The sequence below is a fragment of the Vitis riparia genome, chromosome 2 (assembly GCF_004353265.1).
Source record: "Vitis riparia cultivar Riparia Gloire de Montpellier isolate 1030 chromosome 2, EGFV_Vit.rip_1.0, whole genome shotgun sequence".
NCBI classification, from domain to species: domain Eukaryota; kingdom Viridiplantae; phylum Streptophyta; class Magnoliopsida; order Vitales; family Vitaceae; genus Vitis; species Vitis riparia.
The window spans coordinates 5173415-5200397 of record NC_048432.1 but is presented as its reverse complement, the minus strand read 5'-3'; the positions used below and the strand labels follow the sequence as shown (position 1 = coordinate 5200397).

At 32.0% G+C, this 26983-nt stretch overlaps 1 protein-coding gene across 2 annotated transcripts; it reads left to right on the top strand.

Moving 5' to 3' along the window:
• Positions 1-15835: 15835 nt before the first annotated feature.
• On the top strand, positions 15836-24289 carry LOC117927493 (protein LOW PSII ACCUMULATION 3, chloroplastic). 2 transcript variants are annotated; one of them, XM_034847021.1, is made up of 10 exons: positions 15836-15946; positions 16316-16495; positions 19653-19700; positions 19801-19840; positions 19953-20053; positions 22632-22824; positions 22904-23002; positions 23417-23534; positions 23695-23891; positions 23965-24289. In XM_034847021.1, the coding sequence occupies exons 1-9, from the start codon at positions 15878-15880 to the stop codon at positions 23813-23815; spliced, it is 969 nt and encodes a 322-aa protein (XP_034702912.1). In that variant the 5' UTR covers positions 15836-15877; the 3' UTR covers positions 23816-23891; positions 23965-24289. The 2 variants fall into 2 exon arrangements, with proteins under 2 accessions (XP_034702912.1, XP_034702902.1); XM_034847011.1 differs by having other exon boundaries at positions 19789-19840.
• The last annotated feature ends 2694 nt before the right edge of the window (positions 24290-26983 follow it).

Below are 26983 nucleotides of genomic sequence, written 5' to 3'. Positions count from 1 at the left end.
AATCAATTCATATTTTGGAAGAGATTCGGGCTGCTGTTCGGGGTGAAATCAATCCATGTTTTGGAAGAGGTTAGACTATGATTTTCAAATAGGGGATTGGTATGTGTTTTAGAAGAGATTCAGGCTGTTGTTCGGGGTGAAATCAGTCCGCGTTTTGAAAGAGATTCAGGCTGGTGTTCAAGGTGAAATTAGTCTATGTTTTGAAAGAGATTCAGGCTGCTATTCTGGGTGAAATCAATCCGTGTTTTGGAAGAGATTCAGGTTGCTGTTATGGGTGAAATCAATCCGTGTTTTGGAAGAGATTTAGGTTGTTCGGGATGAAATTAGTCCAGGTTTTGGAAGAGATTCGGGTTGCTGTTCGGAGTGAAATCAGTCCATGTTTTGTAAGAGATTCGGGTTGTTGTTCGGGGTGAAATTAGTTTGTGTTTTAGAAGAGATTCAGGCTAGTGTTTGGGGTGCAATCAGTCCGTGTTTTGGAAGAGATTCAGGCTACTGTTTGGGGTGAAATCAATCCATGTTTTGAAAGAGATTCGGGCTGCTGTTTGGGGTGAAATCAGTCTGTGTTTTGGAAGAGATTCAGGCTAGTGTTTAGGGTGAAATCAATCCGTGTTTTGGAAGAAATTCAGGCTGCTAGGTTTCTCATTCTCCATGTTACACAACCACAAACAGTCCACCTAGATTGCCACTTATCCAGTCTTCATCCGCACAACTTCCACTTTGAGAAAGACACAATCCACACCATTGCTCGGAAAAGTAAGTTGGAATTGAGTTTTATTTAAATCTTGATTTATTACTTAAAAAAATGTGTTGATCGTCATTGGGTTGAGGCTTTGATTTATTGTGTCAATTTGATAGAGTTTGGCTTACTTAGTTTCAATTTCGAATTTGTTAGATTAAATTAGAGAGGTTTGAGTTTAAATCGAAAAAGTTTGGGTCTAGTTTAGTTTCAGTTTTGGCCTTATTCTTGTACATGTGTTCTTTAGAATGTTGATAAATTTTATTTTGGGTGCTTCCATTTAATTCTTAAGATTTTTGGAATTTTAAATTTTCATTTTTGTAAAATCCTTGTCATGTCATTAAATTGATGAATTGTTGATCTGATTGGTTCCTATTAATTACTAAATTATAATTATTGGTTTTAGATAAAAATCCATGCCATTCTCAATTGTTTTTTTTTTTTTTTGTTAGTTTGGATAATTTTATTCAATCTCCGAGTTTCATATTATTTTGTTCTGAATTTAATCCTCACAATTGCCTTAGTTGTTAATGTTCTTAATTGGTCTCATGTCTTTAATATCTTATGGTCTTATTTTTTAAATTCAGGTGATGTCTTTAGGATTAATTTATTAGTTTGATTGATTCTTGTCAATTGTTAAGGTTGTCTATAATTTTAATTTTTGCCAAAAATCCATAATTATTAAGTTATTTAAAATTTTTGTTTTAGTTAAAATCTAGACCTATTCTAAGTTATTAAATTGCTAGTTTGATATACCTTGCTATGGTATAAGCCTGGCATTGTTAGTCTAGGCTAGCCATCCCTATATACGAAGTGACTCACAACTAGTGGTAAACCAATTGCAAGATGAGTATGAAGCAAGGGATGTAAGAATGGTAAGGCACCTTTAGAAAGTGAAAAATCAACTTCAGAAATTCAATGAGTGGAAGATGACTCAAATCACTAAAGAGGAGAATGTCAAAGCATATGCATTAGCCGGGGTAGCAGCTTCCTTAGTTGTTACGCAAACAATAAATTTGCCTATTTATTATCAAGACAACCCATCCATTTTGGAAAAGGAATAAGTGAGTCAAGTGTATGATGTCTATGGAAGTTGGATGGAACCAATCATTAAGTACCTGGAAATAGGGGAACTCCTAGAGGATGAGCTTTAAGCGCATTGAATCAGGATTAAGTCTACAATGTATAACATGATCGAAAATTAATAATACAGAAGATCTTATAGTGGGCCATATTTAAGGTGTTTATACCCAAAGGAAGCAAAATATGTCATCCTAAAATTGCACGAAAGAGTGTGCGGGAACCACCCGGGCAGTTGGACACTTGCTCATCACGCCCGCACACAAGGGTACTACTAGCCCACCATGCATAAGGACGCCCAGGAGTTAGTGCGAACGTGTGACAATTGTTAACGCTATGCATACATTCCCCCGCTACCTTCGGAGTCTCTTACTCCCTTGGTCAATGATCGAACTTCTCTATTATACCAAAATACTTAGCCTTTTTTACGTAGCAACTCTAATTAAGAAAAATTAGAGAAAAAGTCACTACGACTTTTGTTGTACTTCGGGTATCGTCCTCAAGGACTAGCTTATGAAAATTGTCAATACTAAAATAAATGAATTGCTTTTGTTTAAATCCTTAAGTGAAAAACAATATGTGAATAATGTAAAACAAAGTAAAAGAAATTAAATTAATATCAAAATGAATATTAATTTTAAATTCGATTTATTCAAGTTTGGGGTTTTCCACAATCCAACCTAGGCTATTGAAATTAGAGAAAACAAGGGTCTTTTAAGTAATATGATCTTAGGGTTTTGGGATCCTTTGCCGCTCATGATCAAGTTGAGTTCTATAACTCAAAATTGCATCTGAAACCTAATTTTTCCTTTTTTAAACAGATTCCTAAAACCATCAAATGAATGAGATTGATTACTAGTTTAAGATTTGGCCTTTTAACCATTCCTACTCCTTATAGCTTTGTTTTGGGGCAAATAACGATAGAGAAAATGAGGATAACTAATGATTAAGAATTACCAAGAATCATTAGTATATGGTAATGACCTATTGTATCATTCCCTAAACTAACTCACAAGGATAGGATAAAAAAAATGATAAATTGTCACCTAACCAATAATTAATCTCATTGTTATAATAATTTACCCATTGTCCTTATAGGTTTCCTAGCCCTTAGGTTTTCATGCTTCAAGCCCCAAGTTGGCTTTTAGCCTCTCATGGGGGTGATGTCACATTCACAATCCATAATAGGGTAAAAATCCATAATTTGAATCAAAATAACCTAAAACAATATATTTAATAAAGAAGAAATAAGAAAACAAACCAAAGTTCTCGTCTTTTTCCACCTTCAATGTCAAACTCTCCGGAAAAGGATCCAAGATCCCTAAAACCTAGAACTAAGAGAGTTTATATAATATCATCAATTACCTAACATGTGGCATACTCTCATTGGCCAATTATTACAAAATAATTACCTAAAAATGATTAAAAAAAATAATAAAATGGTGATTTCTAATCGTGTGGGGTCCACTTAGGGCGGATGGAGTGTCCTGGATGCAATTCCCAAGGTAGAGGAGGCAAAACATCAAAGTGGCAATGGGTGAATTCGAAATTGGTGTAATTTCGAAGTGGATTTCGAATTCATAAATTGAATTTTGAAATCATTTTGAAATGACCCTTCAACTTTGTGTAGTTGTTTTCAAATGGCCAAAACTTCTTCATTTCAACTCCAATTTGCACACCATTTGAAGCATTGGAATCCTGACTTCCCGAGATTCGAAACCATATATAATATGTATAAAAATGGACTTCAAGAAGTGCTCCAAATTTGTCCACAAAATTAGAGTGTATATTACCATAAGATTTTTGAGTTCTAAATTTTCATGCAGCTGAATCTTGCTTCATGCCTCATTTCCCATGTTTTCTTTCCTTTTTTCTTACTCCATAATGGTCATTTCTTATCTTTCAAACTCATGATATCCTCGTCTTACCTTTTGTCATAGTCCATGAGTCTTGACTCACTTATTTCCTCATTTAACCCTTTCTTGATCTTTCAAAATCTAAAGTGATTCAACTTGCACCATTTTCTTCCCTTGAACCTAAGAAAAGTCTCCAAAGTACAAATTAAACTCATGGCTAGGGCCTTAGCATTTATTTAGGTCAAGTTGGGTGATTTGAATGTCCTTTGATGCACAAATCATATTGAATATGTGCCACTAGAGCACATATTTTGGCTCTAATTAGTCAGCCCTTAGTCCTTTGCCCAATGGGGAATAGATATAATGGGGCCTTTTCCAGTAGCCCTTGTCCAAAATAAATTCTTTTTGGTAGCAATTGATTATTTTAAAAAAGGGGTCGAGGCAGAGGCTTTTGCGATGATAAAAGATAAAAACGTATCAAGATTCTTATGGAAGAGCATCATTTTTCGTTTTGTGATACCATGGATAATAATCTCTAATAATGGGCCATAATTTGATAGCTCAAATTAAAAAAAAAAAAAATTGTGCTAAGTTGGGAATTAGGAATCTGTGCTCATCACCTTGTTACCCACAGGCTAACAGGTAAGCAGAAGTAACAAATAAGTCCCTGCTTGATGCGCTCAAAGAAGGCTTCAAGGAGCCCGAGAATGCTGGGTGGAAGAGTTACCTGAAGTATTGTGAGCACATCGAACCACGCGACAACGTCCAACTAGGAAGACTTTTTTTCTCTTTAGCTTACAACTTAGAGGATTTCATTCCAACAGAAGTAGGAATGCCAACATTACGAACAACCCAGGAACCAGCAAGCAATCAAGTGATCGAAGCTAATCTGGATTAGGCAGATGAGTTAAGGGAAGCAACTCTGATTCGAATGGAAGCTTATCACCATCAAGCTATGGCATATTATAATAAGCGGTCAACACTACGACAACTACAAATTGGGAACTTAGTCTTGAGGAAATATTTTGAAAATATAACAGACCCTGGACCTAGCAAATTACAAGCCAACTAGAAAAGACCCTACTGTGTAATAAAAGTAGGCCATGGGAGAGCCTACCACCTAGAAAAATTGACCGGGGAACATTTACCTCCTCTTTGGAATATTTCAAACATGAAAAGGTATTTTCCATGAATAAAAATCCTCTGACTAAGTAACGGATGTCAACGCACTAACAAAATGCATTAAAGGATAGGCAATATCATAAAAACCCCAACAAAGTAAGGGTAAAAGTAATTGTTGAAAGCAAAGAGTTCCAAAGAAATCCTCGAACAAAGTAGGGGTGAAAGAAATAGGGCTCAAGGGCCTATTGTCAGGGAAAGATCCTACAAACACTTAAAAAAAATACCAAAAAAAATGCGATAAAACCTGCCTAGGTCAAGAATCAATGTAACTATTAAGTTTTTTACAAAAAAGAGAAAAAAACTATGACTTCAATCATTCTCCTAGATTATCAATATGTGCAATGGGGTCCAAGTTAGCCAACAAAGGCTCTAGTTCTTCAGTTATTCCTAGAGTGTTCTCTGGATTGTCCTAAGCACCTGTCACTACAGCATTGAAAGGCGCATCACCAACATGACATAAAGGAGAAAACTCATCTAAATAGGGGCTAATTTCTTCTCGCAAAAAAACGTCCGAGAGAGTTGACACACTAGTAGGATTGAATTCGCCTCTGTCTGTATCAACCGTCTTCACTCTCTTGTCAGCCTTACTAGTGCCTAGAGATGAAGTTTCAAGGACAATATCTTTGTCTTCAATGACAAAGTCTTTATCAGTATCGAAGTCTTCAGTGATAGCATGCTTCTGTTTACAGTGCTTGTATGCATACCAATACATCTTTTCCACCTGCTAGGTATACTCGACAGTTAGTTTTGCATGCTGAGTTTTTAGTGCGGACTGAGACTAGTTAATTTGAAGATGGAGTTGTTCTATCTCCTTCACCTTCCTTTTCTAATCCTTCTTCAAGTCCTCGCACTTAGTTTGAAGAGTTTGGATTGAAGCCTAGAGGACTTTATTGGAATTCTCAAGTTCAGCCATGCGCGACTTAGTTGAAGCCAACTCAACCTTAAGGTTCCCCTGCTTAGCCACGGATTCAACAACGTACTACCTAAGCTTATTGGTAGCCTCCAACTTTTTATTAGCAGATTAAAGCCGACACTTCAAATCTCTTGGCACATAAATATGGTAGTGTTTAATGCATTGGAAAACTTTAAAGAAGAGTATTAAAAGTGTGCTTGGTTTGCCATAGTACCATTTCGGTGATTTGATTTTCATCCAAACCTCATATGACAACAATCGTCTTAGCAACCTGGACAAGAACCCCGATTGGAACATTGGTAATAAAGTTTAGATTTGGCCGACCAGTAACCTCCACAATGATCTGCTCAGTATGAGGGAAAAGAACACCTATATCTGATACAGGAGGATCAACATTGGTAAATGAGGGATATTGGTTTAGGATTTCCCCTACTTCCTCAATTGAAATGAATCAAGCCTTATGAGGTTGCAAATTCCCCCCTAAACGAAGGCCTAGAATTGTTATCTTACTGTGAGAGGTCACTTATGGATTAGTAGCCAGCAAAGCGCTGTGTGTAGCGAGCGCCTCTTGAGGTGTGCCAGAAGGTGGTTGTGTGGTCTTAGAGTTGATTTCAAGTCGCTTCATCTTTTTTCTTTCCTTAACATGACTAAAGATGTCAGCGACCTCGCCTTCTACGTCATCCATTTCTTCTACAATTAAAGGTGTTGGCTCGATTTGTTCAACATAATCACTATCCGATATTAATAGTGGAAAACCTGTTGGAGTGTTAAAAGCTAAACCCCAAGTAGAAGGAGTGTGCTCGGGCAAAAAGTGGGGGATTGTGGCAAAAGGACCAGGCCAGTAGTGTGCCGAGTAGTTGTTTGTGAGACAAATTGCTCACTCTCACCCACAGCTTCCGTGCTAGTGTCAATTGAGTAAGAAGGTTTGTCTATTGTAAAGTCCTTCGAAACAAAATGCACTCCGAGGATTAAATCACTAGGAGCAATCCTTGAAAATTTTGAGGAATAAAAGGGTTTGAATTCGAGAGCACACTTTGAAGATTGTTTTTAGTTAGCAGAAGAGAAAAACTTTTTTGCTTAAAGTCAATATTGAACAACTTAGTGAGCCACTCCTGAGAAGGTTTTTCCACCAACTCTACTAGGCATCCTCGACAATTTTCACATGTCCGAAAGTAAGACTAGTGATATATATATATATATATATATATAAGAGGAAGTCAAGGCCATGTTTTGAATAAATTATATTGAAGCACTTATTGGGGAGTTTTAATGTATGATTCGGAGGGTAAGGACTACGGGGATCTGGAGTTGAAAATTCATATTCCCTTGAAACAATCACATGTCTGACTACACAACCTTTTCCAGAATCCAATAAGTTTGTGACCAGTTGTAACTACCGTCTGCAAGTAGAAAAGAGGAATTTCCCCTACTTGTTCAACTTAATGGTGTAAATGAATAGAATCTCAGGCAAAAATAACTCGAGGTTGAACAACTGGTTTAAAATAGAGCAACCCATGAGAATGTGAATTAAGTTCGGATGGACAAAAGATGACGAAATTTGAGTATTGTCTTACTAACAAAGGCAAAGGTATACGTAACTCGACATGGAACTGCTTCCTAGTAAAACACAAGGCATGTTTTCTATGTGTATCAATGGGTAAAGGTGTTGTGTTGAATAGTAGTTGGATATCAATATTAGCAGGGATATTGAAATCCCTTTTGAATTCATCAATGGCAAAAATCATCCACAATACAAACTGAAGTGCGAGTTGTGGTATCTGAAAAGGAGCCCTTTTAGGGTATTTTCCTTTTCGTAGAACCTTCAAATTGCTTCAACATTTTATAAGGACTTACAAAGCTAGTAGGAAAAGAAAGGGATAAGGGAACCCTAGAGAGGGGTTTCTGAGTGCACTTTCGTGTAAAAATTGAGGGCCAAGTAAAGAAAGAAACCCCTTATCCAGGGAAATGAAAATGTGAACGAGAAAAGTAGAACAAAAACCAAAACTTGCATATAAGGATGATAAAAAAAGATGGGTTTTCCTCACTTGAACGTCAATAATGTGGGATTAGCAGCTTGATGCAAATGAAAGAAGAAAGAACAAATGGAAAAACAAAAACAAAAATATCGTAGTACAGTAACGGTGTTGTTGAGACACCAAAGGGAAGTATATCTTAACTTTTGGAATTTGAAAAAGCATAGAATGCTTATCACCACAAGGGGGCAAGAGAAACCCCTAAAGGCGGCTAATGGGTACATCGATATATGCATCCAGTGCAAAAAATTGGAAAGTCCAAAAAATAAGGGAAAATCTGTTCCCACCTAAAGTGAAAGGAAATTTTCTATTTGACCTGATGCTAAGGTCAACAGAAAATTGGGGGCTATTGGGGGTGCCTCTATAAATAAGGGTAATGGGCCTATCTAAGACTATCCTTTGATTGGGCCAACTTGGGCTAGGATTAAAGCCCAAAGAGCTTGAATGGCCCAACAAGAAAAGTGGCAAAGTAAAAACGTGGAAAAACTATCCACGAGAAGTAGTGGAGGCGGTTAGCACTCGCAGTTGTAATTGCTTGAAATGACAAAGAAAGTGCCCCCACAATCCCACGCCTATTACTAGGTGAAGGATGTATGAATGCAATTGGCTAGGCCATAGGGGGTAAGAAACAACGGTACCAAAAAAAAAAATTAATATTTTTTTTAGAAAAACCCCAACTAACTTAACCATCAGAGAAGGTTATCCCGAGGTAACACCGGGTGAACCTTGTGTGGCAGGTAAAAAATAACACATAGTGAGAAGAAGATAACTACTCAAGAAATTTTCAGCTCCAACAATGGTGAGATGAGAAAGAGATAAAGAGGAAAAGAAAAGGATGATCAAGTTCAGAGGTCTTCCTTACTATAAATCATTGAATTGACACATTTACCGTTGTTAATTTAACTAATATTTATTTCATTAAATTTAACTCATATTAATTTTAAATAATATATTTATTTATAAAATATCTATATTTAAAGTATTAAAAATACATAAGGCGATGATAAAATATTTAATATAAAAATGAATCATAGATATGAAATCATAATTCTAAAACATACTCTCAGTAGTATAGGTAAATAAAGTAAAAAGATTTGAGATTAAAAGTAAGTTAACCATTTTAATTTAATACTTAAGTTAAAAGTAATTTTAAGTTGTAATATTAAGTTATATTACCAAGAATGTTTAGTCTACTCAATGATTTAAATTAAATTATTAAGTCATTAAATTGATTTACCAAACATCTTATGAGTAAAAGTCAAGTATTTTGAGCTCATTAGGATGCCTCATACCTTCCTCACTAAATAATATGAACCTCAAATTCATCCTCACCTTGCAACCTATTGGCTTTTTGTGGGGAGTTATTTGAGATCTTGCCAACTCGCTATGATTTAGGATTTTATTTCTTTTTTTTTTTTAAATAAACATAAAAATTCTTGGTGGAAAGAAAAAATAAAAGTTAATTTTCAAAAATAAATAATTATTATTTTTAAATAAAGGAAATAATTTTTTACCAAAATAAATTAGTGTAACCAACGCCATAATGTGGTATGGTCCACAATTACCCTTGTGCAACTCATTGCTTTAAAGTAATTTTTAATGCATCATTAAATAGATCAAATATGCAATACCTATCAAGATCAATAACTTAGGGTTCTCTGAAACGTTTTTGAATTTTTTTTTTCTCAAAAACAAATTTTAAATTATTCTTAAAATTTAAGCAAATTCTATGTCACACCCTAGGTTTCATACTTAACAATTGATACTCAAATGCAACATAAATGCTTTCAAAAAATTAGGGATACAAAAATTTAAATGTTGAGTTCCTACTTGATTTTGTGCAAAAAGAGAATATGGAAACCTATCATAAAGAGGTATACATCCTGTATTAAACTTTGTAATTATTAGTTAACAAAATATGATATGTTTCATAAAAAGAACTTATACTATGTTACTTTACATATACCAAAACCCCATGGTTCACTACAAGTAGCCCATACTTCAAGTGTACATGAAAAATATACATTACATCATTCCTTCAAAAAGATTTAGTCTTTGTATGATACAAAGGTAAAGCCTTAAAACACTTTCAATGCGAGCAAACATCATCCAATTGACAGAAAAGCAATGCTCAAGCATTATTTCTAGCATAGGTCTTTTGACCTGCATCTAATGGAAGGGATAAGGTAAGTTCACAACTCAATAGGAAAGTTTATAACCATCCTAAGCATACCTTTAAAAACCTTGAATTAAACGTATTATAGCATGCATGATAAACATTTTATAACCATTAAAAAATATGCAATATGTCAAACATGTATGCATTTGTTTGTTGGTTTCATCTCTACTTTTCCTCATCCAGCCTTTCACAACTAATAAACCGGTAACCCCCACCAATGTACACATCAGATATCAATGCTCCACAAGATACTCGGTCAATATAATAATGACTATTTTGGGACTATCACCTAAGGTTAAGTCATACCCCATGTCTTTTGGGACTCATATCCAAAGGCAGGACCAACCCTGTGTCTTTAGGGACCAAATCCCATGGGCGGGACCAACCCCATACACCTTCATCATAGTGTCTTCCTCGAGGGATTTAGGGACTTTCATCCAAGGATCCACTGTCCCACATAAACAATTTATCAAAGGATAGTGCCTGTAGCTTCGAATAAACACTTCACACATATCAATCAATTCTTTGGATATCATCTGTCATTATTCCATATCCTTCTAGCCATGCAACCACACCATGAACCATGAATCTTCATACGAATATACGTTCCAATATCATTGTAACATTTCAACACAATAAATTGAGATGCAATGACACATTAAAACATTTCATAAAATCGTAGAAATGACATGAAATTTCAATAAATGTTTCAAGGAAAAAAACCTAGATACACCATGGAATGACATAAAATTCCCTACCTTGCACCGACTTCCCATTTGTGATTCTTCTATGTAGGCGATCTTTACCTATTACAAGGAACTGAAATGAAATAACGTAATTTTGATTTCCTAACCATGAAAATTTATACAATTAAAACTTATGACATTTTCCTTTCTTACTAATTTTTAACAACTTATTGTTGTTAATTTTTTTAATTCTCATATTCTCTAATCTACATGCCCACAAGTTTTCAAATTAAATTTGAATTGAATTAAACAATCTTTACAATGCATATTAATATTTCCCAATTAATTACCAAACACTAATTGTTTTTATTTTCTTAAAAATCCTAACCCATTAACAAGTCCCAAGTGTCCAAATAAGCTAATTAATCACATGCTTTACTAATCTATTTTTCAGTCAAACCAAATTAAACAAAGATGTATGGTGATATTTCTATCAATAAAATGCTTAAGTTAAAACACTTTAAACTTTAATTAATTATGATTTATAACTAAAACATGTTTATAACTAATTACACTCAACTTTTACACAAACTTTATTGTTAATTTGTTTCAAAATATCATTAGGAACTCAAATATACCAAAATTACTAAACTAATCTACTTCCTTACCTCAAATCTTCACTTTCTCTCTCTAACCCAGGCTATTGCAGAGACAAGGCTCCAAAACGAGGCTGCAGGCCCTTATAAAGGGTCCCCAAGCAGCCAAACAAGTGGTGGCAGGCCATAAGGCTACCACCAATCTCAACTTTCCAAAATTGTTGTTTAGTCCTTCAAGTTATCTAATATTAAACCTACAACTGCCCATTAGTCCTTTAGATTTTCATAACTCTAATAAGCCCTTAAGAACTTAATAAGCATGCTTAAGTCATTAACTAATCCTACTTAACCTTAATCAAGGTTTAATTCATAATTAAACAAGATTAACACTAAACTAATTTTAACATCTAATTAAATACATTTAAAGTTAAGTACTAAGATAATCATTATTGCCTATTTAATTTATTAGTACTAGGTATTATATTCTGGAATAAAAATTTGTTTAATTAGGAATTTAAAATATTTTCAACTTATTTTCTATGTTTTTCAAATATTATTTTAATAATAAATTTAATATTTAGTCTTTTATTTTCAATCATTGTTTGTATTTATAATTCGATATTTTTTAAAACAACCTTTAAATAAGTGAAAGAAGTAAAAACAATTAAAAATTCGTACAAAATACCTTAATTTTTGTTTTTACCAAATAACCAACTATTGGATTTTCAAATTATTTTTTTATCTTTTTCAAATATTTTCTAAAAATAAAAATTTTATATATAATCCTTTATTTTCAATTATTTTTTATATTTGTCATTCATTAATTTTTAAAATAGCCTTAAAAATTAAGTAAAAACGACTAAAAATAATTAAAAAATTAAAAAAAAAAAAAACGTCTTATTTCCTACTTTTTGATCAACAACTAACCAAGTATTAGATTTTATCCAAGTAATATACGAATATACCATCATGGTGTGTTTGCGGCTTCAATAGGGAACACAATTGAATTTAGGGCTTCAATTCAGTATCCAAACGAAAACAAAGGAAAAAAAGAAAAAAGAAAAAAAAGGATGCTTTCAATAGAATTTAGGGTTTTTTATAAGTTCAGTTTTGTTTAGATTTCACCCCTTTAACAAACACAATAGTTTTTTTGTCGGGAGTTTACAAATGCATCCACAACTCTTTTTGCATTCACCATTTTAATGAAAATTTTTAAAATATAATAGCCCGTTGATGAAATCTCCAAAGTACCCTTCGACACAAAATTTCCCTCCCCTTTCCCCATTTTTACTCTTCTAATCTCCTCGTAATCCTCATACATTTAGCAAGAAATTTGTTCGTCTCATCAAGGATAATCAAATAATCATATCCAATGACGTTGTAAGTCTACTTTTATACAATTTTTTTTTTTTTTTATCATATTTTTTGGGTTGAGAGAAAGAGTTGTGAATATCATTTGGAGTTTTAGGGTTGAACATTTTATGGTTCTTCGGACACTATTAAGGGTGTTTGGTCATAAACCTTTAGATCCTCTTAAGGGTGTTCGATTGTATACTTTTGAACACTTTAAGTGTATCCGATAGTATACTTTTGAACATTGTTAAGGTCAGACATAGCATAAATATCTAGTACTAGAAGACTAAACATCACAGTTCTCAATTTTTATTTTTTATTTTCACAATTTCTAACTTCTATATCATATCTATATTTTTTGTCACGCCCCAGGACCCACTCCAAGGGCGTGACGGTCAATTCACACTTTAAACGCGAAGGCTTACAGTGTAATCTGACCAAAACAATTATCTTGTAATTGGAAGTTACCAATTACCAAATACCTGTTCAGAGTAGCGGAACAAAATCTAAAATCCTCAAAATTCAATTTTGAGACTAAAACATCCACTATCCAAAATTCATTGTCCAAATATTTGCAAACTTAAACAATTCAAGTACTAGAACAAATTTCAAAATCTCTAAAACTTAACTTTGATCTAACATAAAATTTGAAGGATCAATATCCAAATAACTTCTAAATACCAAAGGATCCAAATGAACATAACTAACAGTTAAACAAAATCCAACATAAAATCCTAAGTCAAATCCTAATGATGACCATTCCTCAGCTTAGCCATCACTCCTCACCCGAACTAAGAGTACCTGAAAAATTTTCAATAATTGGGAATGAGCTCACAGCCCAATAAGGAATATTAATGCAGTTCATGGATCAAATATTTTCATTTCAAATAGGAGACATCATTTTTTTTTCTCATCAAATATCAGAGTTTCAAAAATACTATATATTCAAAATTCAACCAACCATTTTCATATCAAATTCAAACACTTTCACATAAGATTCAATCAAATCCATTCAATTTTCATTACTCTGGTTATCAAATATCAAATGCCCAATTAGGTGGGACTTTTCAAATGGGTGGCTAGCCTCAAATTGTTCCTGGTGGAAGGAACCAAACACTACTAGTACTAGTAACCTCTAACCAAACCCCTAGAGGCTGGGGTCTAAATCAATTACATTCCCACCATGAAATGTAAAGGTCAACTATTATATCCCGTTGACAGGGCCGAATAGTCAACTATTATATCCCGTTGACAAGGGCCAAATAAACCAGAGTGATGTTTTTGTTCAAGTATTCAAATTTACACAACATAATATCTCCATATTTTGTGTCATAAATAAAACAAAATATTCCAACATAATATTTAGTGCAAAACAGTTTGATCCATGCATGGTAACAAAATATCACTTTCTTTTCCACAATTCAAAATAACATATAAAATAATTTAATTTTATAAATATTGCATTAACTTCCCTTACCTCAAAATATGCAAAGACCTTGAAGGAAAAATAACCCTGAAAAGTCTACTCCTCACCTAACACAATAAAAAGACAACTATTACTATTTACCTCAAAATATAAATCTGATAATCCTAAAATTTCTAAATGTTAAGATTAATATTTCTGATTAACAAAGTAATAATTTAATTACTCTATTCCTTATTCAATTATAATTAATAAATTCCCAATTTGTTTCTATTAACACATTACTAATTTAATTAAATTACAATTTTATTTCATTATAAAATTCTATATATATATATTGCTAAATCTCTCATTCTATTTATTACAAAAAAAAGACCATTATTACTATTATCTTATTTATTAATCTAAAACTAAATATTATTATTATTTTTTTTAAATTAACTAATTCAAAAGCTACTCAACCATTACCTAGTTGTCTCGGGTACACCAAACCAAAAAGCAAGTTTTTTTTTTTCCATTGCCATCATCATGATTCATTTTATATATATATATATATATATATATATATATATATATATATATAAAAGGCTTCCTTCCATTTGGCACACACCCTTTTTTTTTTTTTTTTTTCTCCTTGCTTTGTGATGTCCCACATTGGATAGGGGAGGAAGTTCCTGGCACTATATATGTAGAGGCTCCTCTTAACCAAGTAGACGCGTTTTAAAGCCGTGAGGGCCCATTTGGGCCCAAAGCGGACAATATCTACATGGTTGGGTGCGGGCTGTTACAAATGGTATTAGAGCCGATCCCCGATCCTGGTGTGGGGGTTTGTTTGGCTTTATTTGTTTGGCCTCGCAATCCCATGGGACACAACGAGGACGTTGTGTCTGCATGGGGGGGTATTTGTGATGTCCCACATCGGATAGGGGAGGAAGTTCCTGGCGCTATATATGTAGAGACTCCTCTTAACCAAGTAGACGCGTTTTAAAGCCGTGAGGGCCCATTTGGGCCAAAAGCGGACAATATCTACATGGTTGGGTGTGGGTCGTTACATTTTTCCTAGTTATTTTTTTCAATTCTAAACTTTAAGTAAGATGATTTGTAGTTAGGATTTGAGGTTAGGAAGAAAAAGGTTGAGAGAAAAAGAAAGAAGAAAGAAGAAATGAGTTTTGGGAGAAAATAATGAGAAGAGGTTTTTGAAAAAAATTTCAATTATAAGGTGGATACATTAAGTCATGTTTGATAACTATTTTTGAAAACTGTTTTTTGATGTCTCAAATGTTTTTAACATGTTTTTAATATTTTAAAAATAATTTTTATAGTTAGAATTTTGTTTTTAGTCATTATACATATTTATATAATTATTATTTTTTTAAATAACTCTTAAAAAATAAATGAAAACAACTAAAAGATATTTTTTAAAATATTATGTTTTTGTTCTTAAGAATAAAAAATAGAAAACAGTTTTCGGTGTTTTTAAAATTTTCTATTTTGAGAAAAAAATTAGTTTTTAAAACAGTTGCTAAACAAATCTTAATAAATTTTTATATTTTAGGTGATATGTAAATAAAGTGGATGCAAAAAGGCTGAACGGGTAATATAATTTCCCTTTCGTGTTTTTTTGGTGAGTATTTTCAACATAATAAGGAACGAGCACCAACAAGGGAGATCCATGTAATTCCATAATTTGTCAAAACCTCAGAGGGTATATAGGTAATTTTCTTTTCTTTTTTAAATTAAAAAAAAAAAGAAGGAAAAAATGAAAAAAAAAATGCATAAACATCCTTATTGCTAACAGCAAAAACAGAAAAGCTTACTGGGAAAGAAGGGTTGTTGTAAAATGACGTTATCCACCATTCCAATAGCTTCCAGTATTTCCATTCCCATTCCTTCTCTTCAAAATCCGAAGGTAGCATCAAAAGTTCTATGTTACTACATTAATTTTCAAAATAATATCTTGCATTTGTTTTATTCATTGATGTTTCTATTCTATTTTTGCTTTAATTTCCAAATGAGTCCGTTTGGATGCTGAGAAAACATTGGAAGAGGAAACGGATATAGATTTTGGAGATGAGAATTTTAATTTTTGAAAAAAGCAGAAACCTTTTCCAAACTTTCTTCCCAATTTTCTCAAATTTCTGGGCGACCAAACTAGTGTTTTTTTGTTGAATTAGCTTAAATTACAGAACAAAATATTGTGGCTTAGTTAATGTTGGATTATGTATTTTTCTAAAAGAATTCTGACTAATTTGCGTTGTTCAATTTATCTGAATTGTAGGTCCTTAGCTGCAGAAGTTTCCAGGTTAAAAAAGATGGGAGTTTCTGTGGTCCAAAAATTGCCGCTTTCAAGATGTCTAGAAATCTTGAATTCAAGGCCAATTCGGTTTCAGGGGATAGCAGTGCCTCCGTTGGGTTTAATGTGCCCTTTCCTAGTGATTATTCTGAGATTCTTGAACAAGTAAGCAAGCTTTTACTTCATTTCTGACATGTATTTTGTATTGTTTTTTCTCTTTTTGTTGGTGAGATTGCAAATGGACTGTGTATTTAGTGTCTGCTTGATTCAGTTATAAGTCAAAATATAAGACCTAGCTATTTTTTGAGTGAAATTCTTTTCAAAATAGACCTTACTTTTAAAGAGTTCTATGAATTGTTTTTAGTGAATGACTTTATGTGATAATTTCCTAGGAGTAGTTTCGCATATATGAGCTAATGAGTAGTTTGCATATTTGTTAATTTCTTCCTGATGAAGTTGCAGCGTGTTTGGGGAGGATATTTTCTCTTTGAACATGAATCATATTTGCAACTTAGCACCTTGATGAAGTACACTTCTTTAACTCAGTTTCACTTGGAAAAGAAAATAATGCCATACAAATAGGTTTGGGTCCACAACATGGGTTTAAGTACATGAGGTGTTTTTTAGTTGCCAATGAGGCTATATTTATTGGTATCATAAGAAAAGAAATCAGTTAGAAACAGTAATGCAATTGGGTTCATATTTCAAAGAAGAATTTGGGGTTTGATCCACGATCGTATGATCCTTTCTTATCTGTATAAGGCTATAAGCAATGACTTGTTACACAGCGGGAGACTGTCTACTGGATTACTAGGTGGTTTCTTTCTTTCCATGTTATGACACTATCTCTCCGACTTATGTAGCTGGATGAGGAATCTTTATTCATGGATTGGGATACTCCATTTTTATTGGTAAATCCTGCCCCTTTCAAATGGGGAGAACAGGCTCTTCACCATTTTAGTTGCCTCTTTTTGGGTTTTCCTTCGCCATAATTACCTTCCAACTAAAGTATTAAGGCCATTGTTGGTAGAAATCCTAGAGAATCTAATTTCTGATGAACAATGTTTGAATTGTTCCCCATAGAGCATCATAAATTGATTAAAGGAGATTACCAAGTAAGAAATGTTTTTCTCATCAATGTAAGTCAACTCAACATACTTTTGTATCTCTATGGCCTATTGATTCAATAACAGATGACAGTTTTAAGACCTAATTAATGGTTTTGCTTAGTAGAATTAATGGATGTCATGTAATGGACACAAGATCTTCTTGTATATAGTTGAAGACCAGAGGCATGCTTCTGTGCAATATGAACCAACATTGTATTCTTCTTTTGGCTTCTATTTAGCAGAATTATCTTGCTCCTTTGACATTTTTCTGTATAAATATCTTGTGGTAATAGTTTTACGGATCCTATGTGGACAGTTTTAAGAAAATTGCACAAACAAGGAATATTTTGAATTTTTCTACGCTAAAAGTTCAAGAAGCTTTTGGCACATTCACTCTAGACAATGGAATTGATGTATTTCAGTTTAAAATCATAGAGTCAACTTCAATAATACATGGTTTTAAACTTCATTTTGGATTAAACTTTGGTTGTTCCAAAATTAAACTGTAAAAGTTTAGTACCATGTGAAAAGCTTCAATTTATTCTGACTTGTACTAGAATTTTGGCCTGTTGAGGGAGCGATAATTTTAGGCCTAATAGACACCTAATACCTTATTGAAATGGTCGTTGTCTTTCCATTAGGACAATGAAGGACTGGAGTGAGCCTAGTTTTCTAGCCTGTCTAATTTTGCTTAACTGGGCTTGAACTAGGATTGAGGCCTTGCCTTGGTCTGGGCTGACCCTTCAAACCTAGTTTTCTAGTCTAGGTCATTGAGCTAAATGATTTCTTTTGAATTTCAGAACTGTCACCTTGAATGTTTTCTTTCCAATTTTCTAAATGACAAAAATCTGATTAAGTTTGGGTTTGGGCCTGGCAAAACACTATCAAAGCCACCTCTCCTTATACATTATTGGACACAGAGAAGATAAAGACCAAAATACCGCTAAAACAGCCTCTGATGCTTTTGTTAACACATTTCATTTTCTGTTGGAGGACAAAGGAAGATCCCTGTTCTAGGGAAAGAAAATATTTTTGGGAATTCTTTTGCTTCTTTAACAGAGTTTGGATGAAAATGTTTGGCATGCAGTTGTAAACTCTGGAAACCATGATCATTTGGTGTTAGAGTTTCTGTATTATAGTGTTGTGGTTTCTCTTTACAAAAAGAAAAGCTCATTGATTCTGCATTCTTTCCTCTATTTGATAAATATATTCTGTTGGGTTTCTCTTATAATTGGGGGGTTCTAGTCTTATATCACAATATTTATCCTAAAATATTTCTTCAATAGTTATCCCTAAAATTTTTTCCTTCAGGATACATCCAGCTCCTACATTAAGCATTCAAATCTGTTTCTTCAATTACTAAACCTAATTCTATATCTTTTCCTATCAAGTTTGTCAATTTTAGCCACCTTACTTTTAGATCTTTATTTCCCTCAGCTCCTGCTAAATTCTCCCTTTTTTTGAGCTCTGTTATTGGTCTTCCTTCTTCACATTGGAAGGAGTAGATTGTTTCCCTTATTTTGAGTGAGCCTATTTTGAGATTTAATTTCCAACTTAGTACATTCATTTAACTCAACATTCTCATGGGTTGGCCACACATATGATTAATATTTTACTTCTTGGTTATCTAATGACTGGCTCCTTAAAAGCATTGAAACTATTCTGGTTTCCATCTTATATGGATTCTCATGGCAAGTTCCATCAAAATGTAAGTTTTCATAACATCTATAAGAACATCTCCATTCTGTCATAATTTTCAGTTGCTTGGCTCTCCTTGTATGTGGCTAGTGAAGTATGGTGCAATGATAATTGCTAGGGTATCTGTCAGCAGTTGATCTGTTAAACATTAGTTTATCTTTACACTTCATTTAGAGTGTCATTCCATGATCTATCACCTTCCAACTTCTATAGAATTTTTTTAATTTCCAAATGTACCTGATCTACTTTTAAATTTATCTGTTTAATCTCATCAACAAGCTGACATAAAACTAATAAATCACATGTCCAGATGATCAGTTGATGCAAAATCAAAATGGAAATATAATTATGGACTCCACTGTAAGAGCCCTTGGGAAGTTCAATTCGGGTTCTCTAGCTCTTAGATATGCCAAATAGCTTTTTGTTTTTGGTAATTTGTTAGTAGCTAGTAGTTACTAGTTACCACTGTACTATAATTTTTTTTTTTTTTAATTTGGATATGTAATGATTAACAGGCAAAAGAAGCAACTGAATTGGCTTTGAAGGATAAAAAGCAGTTGATGGTGAGTTAGTCTTGGCTATTACTGTATAATGGAAGAGGTCAAAGTACTCATCATCTCTAAAATTACCATAGTGTTTGTGATGAACAAGTATATGTTACAGGAGATTGAATTTCCAACTGCTGGACTTGAATCTGTACCAGGTTCTTTTTTCTGCTTTTTGATCCTTACTTTTTTTTCTGGCCCACCCTCCCCTTCTGCTGTCCCTTTTACCTATGAAGCTAGGTGTATCTTACTCTCTAATATATATATCAGGAGATGGTGAAGGAGGTATAGAAATGACTGGAAGTATGCAGTTGATTCGTGAGTTTTGTGACATCTTCATAAATCCAGAGAAAGCAACAAGGACCAGAATAGTAAGCTCCATATTTTAAAGCAATATTCATTGTTTGTTTCCAGAACATGATTGAAGAATATAAAGTGGACATGAAGGAAACTATACAACATGATAATGTGGGGGGCTATGCCTGTGGTGCATGCACAAAATATATGGGCATATACATAGGATGGGCATTGTTTTGTTTACATATCTCAGGGTGTATATTTTCTTCACATTTTCTAAAACAATTATGATATTTTTTTTCAATATTTTGCTATATAATTTTTTGAAAATTTCAGTTATACATGATCCTAATATATTTAAATTTTAAAAATAACTAGAAGAATCTATACTTATAGAATATATAATCAAGGTATGCAATGCAATAATACATGTCTTTCTTACTTTAAATAAAATATATAGAGAGAAAGATCACCTTCGGATGCGTTTAGGTTAAAAAACCCATGTAGATTAAGATAGTCTATTAACATGTTGGCTACTGTGCAGCGCTACAAATCTAAGTCATAGTATAGAAGATAAATGATTGTAAAAGATAATTTTGAAATATAGTAGGGCTTTTAGATATTAGAGATTTAGTCAATTCATTTGCTTTACAAAGTATTTTCAATGAGTTCATCCCGTGGTTAGCAGCATTATTACTAATTTTGAATTTAACTTGCTTAATGAAGGAATCTTGGGTTTGATCGAATAACATTGTCTCATTAATATTGTTATTACTACCATTGGTTGGGCTGACAACTCCATTCTTAGGGTCTGTTGGAGAGTACTTCAAACTTTGTTGTGGTTTTAACAGTAACATTTCTGTCATAAGCGCTTTTATGAAGTTTGGTTCTTGGACTTCTTCTCTATAAAAAAATCCTTATCTAAAGGGGGAGAAGATATGCTCTCCATTCTATAGGTATATAAATAAGAGAAGTGGTTAGCAATCGTAATTTGTTTGTTATATAACAAAATAAATAAATAAAGACTGATAAATTACCAAAAATGGCATTATAGATTTATTTTTTTTATATGTATGTATATAATTATAAAAAAAAATCTATATTGAAAAAATATATATTATTAAAAAAAGTCATTGTTGCAAAAAAGCTATCTTCTTTGCATATTAGCTTAATTTATCAAAAAAATCTAATATTAATAGAAGTGAGACACTTCAATTTTTAATTGGGATGGAAGCGAGATCTTTGGGGTTTTTCATATGCTCCAACTGGTTACTTTTCTGCAAATTAACTCTTTGATTAGAAGAGTAATCAAACTAATTGTTATAACTCTACTCAACAATAATAATTACACTTCCAAGACAAAGAAGCTACAATGGAATCCTAAAATTGCTAAATAATTGTTACTAAACCTCTCCAACAAATATCTGTGAATGATGTTGGCATAGGTTAACCAATATCCAAAAGTGACATTAGCATATGTTAGGAGTTATTGCCAAAGACATATATTCAATCTTATAATCCTTAAGGCCTAATTAAATATCTTTTAATTACAAGTAACATTTTAGTAACCAATTTAATAAATAACAAGGCATTTACCAGTCTTAAATAGCTTAGGAGGTTAATCCAGTACTTGCTAGTTTTAAATCCTTAAGACATTCTATAGATGCTAACTTTGAGGATTAGAAATGTATGTTATACCTGGAATGTGAAGGAGCGGCAGTCTACCTAACATACAACAATTGTGGCTTTGAGCTTGGTTATAGACCATTTTTTCAATTTTTATTTCATGCATTGATTTGATTAACATAAAATCTTTGATTGAAAAATCATAAATAAAGTAAATCAAAAGGAAGCGAAGTGTTGAGATATATTTATTTGATTTAAAATCAATAACAGAAGGTAATTTATACAGAAAATTTCATGCCATGCATAGATTTGATGCCGGTTTCCTTTTGTTTTTGAATCCTAAAAATCAAATCAAAAGTTAAATTCACACAATATTTGATCCAAAATGTGGACTTGAATAATGAGGTGTTTGAATTAGAAAAAGCACTAGTTTTTCAAATACTATTATGAATGCATCAATTTGAATTGAGATGGTGCAATAGCTGCATGTGCTGCCTTTCGAAGACAAACTGCCAGATGACATATAAAGAAATCCCTTTATAACTTATTTAGGTATTGCTATAATCATTGCTTGCTTGTGTTACAGTTGCAATGCCTTTGTGCAAGGATGACGCATGGAAGCTTTGATAGGTGATGTGTTTTGGTGGTTCTTGGTACACATGCATGCTTATCTTGTCTTATTACTTTCGATCTTTTGTCCACTACAATGAGGCTACTTTCCTCTTTGGGAAGTGTTGTCTTGGCTAGACTTGGTGGTTAGCATCATTTGAGGTGGAGTTTTTGGAGGGGTTGTGCCAAAAATTTGATGTGGACCGTTGGTTCCGAAGAAATTTATGTTTTATCTTTTTTGCCTCATTGCATAGTGTGAACATTACCTTGCTATTTGCATGAATTTGAAAGCCTTGCTTCGTTTTGTATTGTGCTCTTTCAATAATTGGGTTTCATGTTTTATTATTGATTCCTTCAGTCTCTCTCATTAAATGTTTTTACTTTTGTCATATTAATTGCACATTTAAAAATTTTCAGTTTTTTCCCGAGGCCAATGAAGTTAAATTTGCAAGGCAATCCGCTTTTGGAGGAGCTTCATTTAAGTTGGATTATCTGACAAAGCCATCTTTATTTGAGGATTTTGGTTTTGTCACAAAAGTCAAAATGGCTGATCGGGTGAAGCCAGAAGATGAACTGTTCCTTGTCGCCTATCCATATTTTAATGTCAATGGTAGCTTTGAACTCCACATCTTCCAGTTGATATCCACTCCATAATTTTATGCCACTGGTAATTTTATTTTTCAATCCAGAAATGCTTGTTGTGGAAGAGCTTTACAATGAAGCTGTGGTGAACACTGCTCGGAAGCTGATTATATTCAATGGGGAACTTGATCGGATAAGATCTGGGTGTATCCTTTGTTTATCAATATTAATTAATGGGGGACTATATTGAGTCAGTCATAGATTTAGATCTGGATTGAAGTTCCAAAATGACCACCTATTATACCATTGTTAACAAAATTAATCCTCAAATTCCCCATCCTTTTGAAAGAAGTTATTGATTGGCTCCCCCTAAAACTAAAAGAGGGGGAAAGAGAATTATTTTTGTTAAAAATACTTCCCTTGATTGTGGAGTGGGAGTATTAGAGAGGGTATATAAAATACCATTGGCTTCCAATGTGATCATCCTGAATACGATTCAACTACATTCTCTGTTGTAGCTTCTGTCAAAAGTTGTAAGAGGAACAAGTAGAGGAAGGATCTTGAAGAATCAGTGTCTTTCATGGCCTCTCAGACCAAAGTTGTCCTTGATATGAATTAAGATTATCCACCATTCTTCTATCCAAAGTTGGCTGCTCTTACCAAGAGCTTGCTTCCTAAGATGGAGACTGTGTATTACATTCACAATTTCAAAGGACGCAAAGGAGGAACTCTTTTCAGGTTTTCAAGTTGATTATTCTCTAACTCTAGTCTGTGGGAGTCATACTAGCTGATAATATTTTCTGTTTCTGGGTGCTTGACAATAGAGTGGTGGCTATTTTCTTGTTGCCTATTCGACTTCAATCAATTCATCTAACAGTATGGATATTTTTTCTATTAGGTGCTACCCAGGTCCATGGAAAGTCCTCAGAAAAGTGAGGAATGAATACATTTGTTTGCATCAACAGGAAGTGATGCCATCCCTCAAGGAAGTCGCCTTGGATATTCTTCCCTCAGCTTGAAGTTTTCAGTATGTAATTCTCCCAAACGGCAACTCTACCTGACTTCCTTGAGGAATGTCTATCTCTAAGACAAAAGGTATGTAGAATAAACTCATTTCACAACATTCCTGCACGTGCCAAGCTTTATGATTCATACATTATTTTCCCAGGTTCCTATCCTAAACATCATGTAGCAACTTCAATATACTGGAAACTTGCTGGTCATGATGCTATGGAAAAGCAGGGTTTCTCCATCCAGAATGTGAAGAGATACTTGGAAGGGTTTCTGTGTTTGCTTTTTGTATTATATTTCTTGTAACGTCTTCTAAGATTAAAATTAGATTTAAGTGTTGTAAAGAGTCAGGATTAACATATCTCATGTATAAACATATTTGCTTTCTGAGGGGAAGATGCTGAAATGCATGTAAATATTTTGATTTGATTGGTTGGGCTCTTGTTGAGGGTGGTTGAGATTTTTTATACCCCTCTTTCTTTTGTTTTTTGCCTTTAGACGTCTCTTGTATACTTCCTATATGCTTTGGGTTAACCGTTGAGCACTCTATTTTTATTAATATGTTCTTTTTATGAGAAATCTAGATTGATTTTTTTTTTCTTCCCAAAATGGTTACTTTGATTGCAATCTCCAACTTGAAGTGACCATGAAAAGAGCCCTTTCTAATTATATCTTAAAATTTCATCAAATACTTCATTGCATTGGTTCAAATGAAAAATTTGTGAAAATAATGAGAAATGTATTTCATAAAATTTAAAATTAATGATAGCTAAGGACGAAAATATTGGTAATTATGGATATATTGAATCGGGGATATATCGGAGATATATCGACAAATATTTTAATATAAAATATCGATAAACCTAAAATTGATAAGAACTTATAGAAATATAAGAAAAAACTCTTAAAAATAAAATTAAAAGTATAACAGATGTTTAAAAGTAGTTTTATTAAAAAAAAAATTGATATGTGTATGATATAATTTATTATATTTGATAATAATATTGTATGCATCGATAAAAAATATAAATTTTATAAGTATATATTTGTTATTAAACTATATCAAATATTATTCGATAATAATATTGTGATATTTGATTATAATATGTCTAATTTAAAAATATATTTAATATTAAAATTATAATCCATTTAATTCAATTATATTAAATAATATAAAATAAATGATGATATATATATATATATATATAATTTTTAATATTTAACTAATATATTAATGATATTAAAAATGCTATGAAGAAAATTATCATGATAATTTTTATATTTTGGTAATCAATTAAATGAAAAATTTGCATTTAATTATAAAATAATTATAATTAATTTATTCATTAAAAATATTTTTTTAATATTATGTTTATATGATGAGTTTTAGTCTATATATATTTGGTATAGTATATATAACAAAGGGCAAGCTTTGCCCTAGTGGTTGGCCCATAGCTCCGCTTTAATTGCGTTGACTTGTGTTGATTGCCCCAAAATATCGACGAAATATCAATAAAATTCCGATAAATTTTGAAAAATCGGCAAAACTCCCAATAAATTACCAAAATATCGATACCTTGATATTTTTGTCCTATATATTGTGTCGAGTTCCACTGATACACAATATTTTAGTCCCTAATGATAGCTAAGTGGATTTAATCTAACCATCAATGGAAGTGAAAATAACCCATTTTTTTAAAGTCTATTTGACTATTTGATTTAAAAATAGTTTTCTGTTTTGAAAAACAAAATATTATTTTTAAAAATTCCTTACATCGTTTGGTTATTGTTATCAAAAAATAGTTTTTAAAAACAAAGTGAGATAAAGAACAGTTTTTAGAAAACAAGTATACGTTGTTTTTACTAGTTTTTAGAAATAAAATTAAAACATAGAATTTTTTTAAAAAACAAATAAAATTGAATATGATATCATGCCATTTCTCTTTCCACAATCTAATTTTGATACCGAAAATCTTAAAATATGATCTATCTTTGAATTTTTTTTAATATTTTTAAATTTTTTCATTAAGTAAGTACATTTCAAATCAAATTTGATACATAAGATTTATTAATTTTTAAAAATAATTTGAAACTTAAAAAATTAATTTAATTAATACTAAAAAGTCATGAAATTAATAACATTGGTTTTTTAAATGAACCTTTTTTCTGTTTTTAATTTTTTTTTTTTATCTTTTCTATTTTACAAATCAACAATGTTGCACTGATATTTTTATTTATTTATTTATATAAATGTACCTATATTCTTCTTCAATATTTAAAAAATTGAAAATTTTATTTTTTGTAAAAGGTTTTTCAAATTGTCAAACTTTTGGGTACATGTGTTAGACTTATAATTTTTCATGAAATCAAATTTCAGTTTAAAAAAAAAACCTGACTGTAAATAAAACTGAAGCAAATTTTTGTAAATAAAATCAAAATCAATTTCTTTAGATAAAAATTGAAACCAATTTCTTTGTTGTAAATAAAAACTATAATCATTTCCCTATAAATGAAATTTGAAATCATTTTGGTTCTTTGTAAACTTATTTTGTTATAAATATTTATTTTTTTAATTTTTCTGGGATAGATTATTGTTCAATAATTGGAATAATATATATGTGAATCACATATGAGATAATACATGCTTAAATAAAAATTAATAAATGCATAAACAAAAATTAGTACAAACTTAAATGAGAAATATGGTGCTTTGTGTCATATAAGCTTATGAAAATGTGAATTTTGAAGCTTGAAATGGTGTCTTTTAAGGTTGAATTGAATTGTCTTTTTTAAGAAATGATTTTTGTGTAAATTCATTTTTAATAAAGGTTATTTAATTGAAAGGATCATTAAGGTTATGTTTGGTTCTCGGAAAAATGCAAAGGAAAGAAAATACAAAAAAAAAAAAAAGGAAGAAAAAAATAGTAAAAGAAAATAAAAAATAGATTAAAACTCAATAAATTATTTTTATTTCCTACTTAGTACTCATTTTATTTATTTTAATTCATTAACATAAAGATTAAATAATTTTAAAATGTATAAATTTCTAACTAGTTTTAATCATATTTGATTTTCTTTAATATTTTTCATAGGATAACAATACATGAGAAAATCATTTTCTTTAATCTATATTTTCCTTTTTTAGTATTTTGGAGAATCAAACATAACCTAAAATG